This window comes from Echinops telfairi, unplaced genomic scaffold (genome assembly GCF_000313985.2).
Source record: "Echinops telfairi isolate 266 unplaced genomic scaffold, ASM31398v2 ScPeMD7_30;HRSCAF=105, whole genome shotgun sequence".
In the NCBI taxonomy this organism is placed as follows: Eukaryota; Metazoa; Chordata; class Mammalia; order Afrosoricida; family Tenrecidae; genus Echinops; species Echinops telfairi.
In genome coordinates, this window is record NW_022103927.1 from 4,460,386 (window position 1) to 4,462,994 (window position 2,609).

The 2,609-nt window shown below is 62.8% G+C and overlaps 1 protein-coding gene across 6 annotated transcripts in view; it reads right to left on the reverse strand.

Annotated features, from left to right (window-relative positions):
* NFIX (nuclear factor I X) overlaps window positions 1-2,609 on the reverse strand; it is a 66,833-nt gene that overhangs the window by 16,622 nt on the left and 47,602 nt on the right. For all 6 annotated transcript variants that reach the window (XM_045289735.1, XM_045289732.1, XM_045289731.1 and 3 more), the window contains 3 exons: window positions 2,016-2,090; window positions 1,465-1,585; window positions 351-487 (listed from right to left, as the gene is read on the reverse strand). In XM_045289735.1, the coding sequence (XP_045145670.1) occupies window positions 351-487; window positions 1,465-1,585; window positions 2,016-2,090 (333 nt within the window). The remainder of the gene's footprint in view (window positions 1-350; window positions 488-1,464; window positions 1,586-2,015; window positions 2,091-2,609) is intronic.

Genomic DNA, 2,609 nt, shown 5'->3' on the forward strand with positions numbered 1-2,609 from the left:
GGGGGTGGGGGGTGCAGCTGGCATCTAGTGTTTGCCAGGACCGTGAGACCCCGGGGATCCTCTGCCCTGCCACACTTAGGGTACACCTAGCTGCCCTAAGCAAGGAGCGTCCCACCCCTCATGCCACCACGGCGGCAGCAAGCTGAGGGACTGCTTAGAAAGGTGAGGACAGGCAGGTGGGCAACCAGGGGGAGTGGGGGAGGGCACCTCTCCAGCTAAGTGTGCAGAGAAGGAGCAAGTTGGGGCGGGGAGATCGTGACCCCCTGCTGCAGGCTGACAGAGCTGTCGGTCACACCCCCTGATGGGGGCGGGGGCGCCCGTGGGAAGAGGAGGCCCCATCAGGTCCATACCTGCGTCCACATCGTTGGGCCACCCGCTGGACTGGCTACTGCCGGCGGCCGGGGAGCGGCCTGTCCCGGGATAGAACACCTCGTCCACAGGGCTCTCCATCTCGCTGTCATCGAGGGACTTGGGGCGCTTGGTGGTGCTGGACCAGGGGGAAGAGAAGGGTCACAGGGGCTGAGGCTGGGACGTGCCCCCTAGCCTCTCAAGCCGGTTGCCCCACCCGTCTCCCTCCATCCCTGCCTGGGACCACTGCTCTGCGAGCAGCCAAGTCAGAGGGCTTTGGCAAAACCCTGGCCTCTGTGCCTCCCTCGCCCCTGCGTTTCAGCACAGCGCTCCCTCCGAGAGAGATCACAGCCAAGGTGGCGAATGATCAAAAGGTCCCACAGGGCCATGGGGCGATGGCAGAGTGGTTCCGCCTTGGGCTGCAACCCCCCAAGACCGGCAGTTCGAAACCCACCAGCCGCTCGTGAGTTCGGGAGAACAGACGGGGCTTTTGACTCCCAGTCTGAGGAAACTCAAGAGGGCACCCATTCTCCCTGGCTGCCCTCAGCTCCGTGAGTTTGGATGATAAAGCTTCGTTCCTGCTGTTCTAGGAGGATTCTGCGACCCTGCCCCCACACAATCTGGGCGGCCCTCCACCTCCTGAACCCCCCTCCACTACTTCCTCCTGTCAGGTGGCCTTCTAACTGGCCACCAGTCCTGTCCACACCCCCACTGCTGGAGGAACTTTCCGGAACACCCAGCCATGGCACCCTCTGCTTAGAACCCTTTAGGGTTAGAACACCCAGGGGTCTCCTGCTCCTGGGCAAAGTCTAAACACCTCCGCCTGGCTTCCAAAGCCATCTGAGGCCGTCCCAGAAGGGGTTCTCCCTCTCCAGAGTGCCCACCCGGTACCCTGTCCCCACCCCTTGCATGTCTTGGCTCACAGGGCACAGTCCTTTCTCATTGGACTTTTTTGGTCCCAGCCACACTGAGTAGGAAGCTTAGCATGGGTGCTAAGGGACCCTCAGAACCATGAGGGTGCAGGGTGACATTCAGGAGCCTGTAGGCCGCACCTGGGACAGCTGAGTCGGGGGTGGGGGGTCGGGTGGAGGTGGGAGGGCAAGGGGCCGGACTCACCTGGTGGAAGGAGGGGAGGTGATGGACCGCCGCCCCAGGGTCACCTGGTTGATGTTGTAGTAGCTAGGGCTCTCCAGGTCTGCCAACGAGAAGTTGGGGCCCGAGGCCGTAGCAACAGGAGCTGGGGAAGAGCAGCAGGGGTGAGACTGGAGGGGACCTTGGGTGGGGGGGGTGCAAAGGGGCCTATTTCATTGCCACAAACAGCTTCCCAGAAGCCTGGCTGATAGACAGGCTGCCCAGGCTGCGGAAGAAACTCCTCCTGAGTGAGGTGGGGAATGGGGGTCCTTGGGGAAGAGTCCTTTGGTTGTTGTCTCCCCCACCCCTCACCCCCATCATCAAAACTGTGGAGACTAGAGCCCCAGTGCATCTGGCTGACTCTGCTCCCCCCGGACGGTGACAGGAGCAGAGGGTGTCTCAGGAAGCCCTGTCTGTCCCCCTCAGCCCCTAGGAGACACCGGGTCATCTGGGTCCTACACTGGCAACACCCCCTCCCTGCTGAGCCCAGGGGTGGAGGGGGCTGCTCCTGGCCCAGAAGGAACAGAGCCACTTACTCTGTGATACTCTCACCAGCTCGGTCACATTCCAGACCCCGGAAGTCACAAAACAGTCCTGGAAAGTTAAGTGCCCTGCAGAGGGAAAACAGGGAGTGAGCGGGTGCCAGGCAGGGCCAGGTTGGGGTGTGGGGGTGCAGGGGGGCTGCTTGTATGTTTTTCCCGAAGCCCTTCCTGCTCCCTCCTCCCCAAGCTCCATTTCCCATTTTCCACCCACGCTGAATCTTGCCCAACCTTTGAGGTGGGTTGGTCTACACTGTCGGGGGGTGGGGGTGGGGGTACAGGGGAGGAGACGGCCCCGTGAGAGCTTGTCATCTGCTGGACAGTCCCTGACGTCAGGGAAGCTTCCCCGCCAGCACAGAGGCTGTTAGTGCCGCCTGCCTGCCTGCCTGCCGGGTGCCCCGTGCAGGTGGTCTCCAAGGCACACCTGCCGGCTGGGTGCGGAGGCCTGAGTCAGAGGAGCCTCGGACCCCGAGCGTCTCCTGCACCCTGCGGAGCCCCACAGTGGGGACAGTGGGGCTCCCCCTTCCTTGTTTGTCTACACCACAGAGAAGCCAGGAACCCCTTTCAGGACCTGGATTGGTAGAGGGCCCT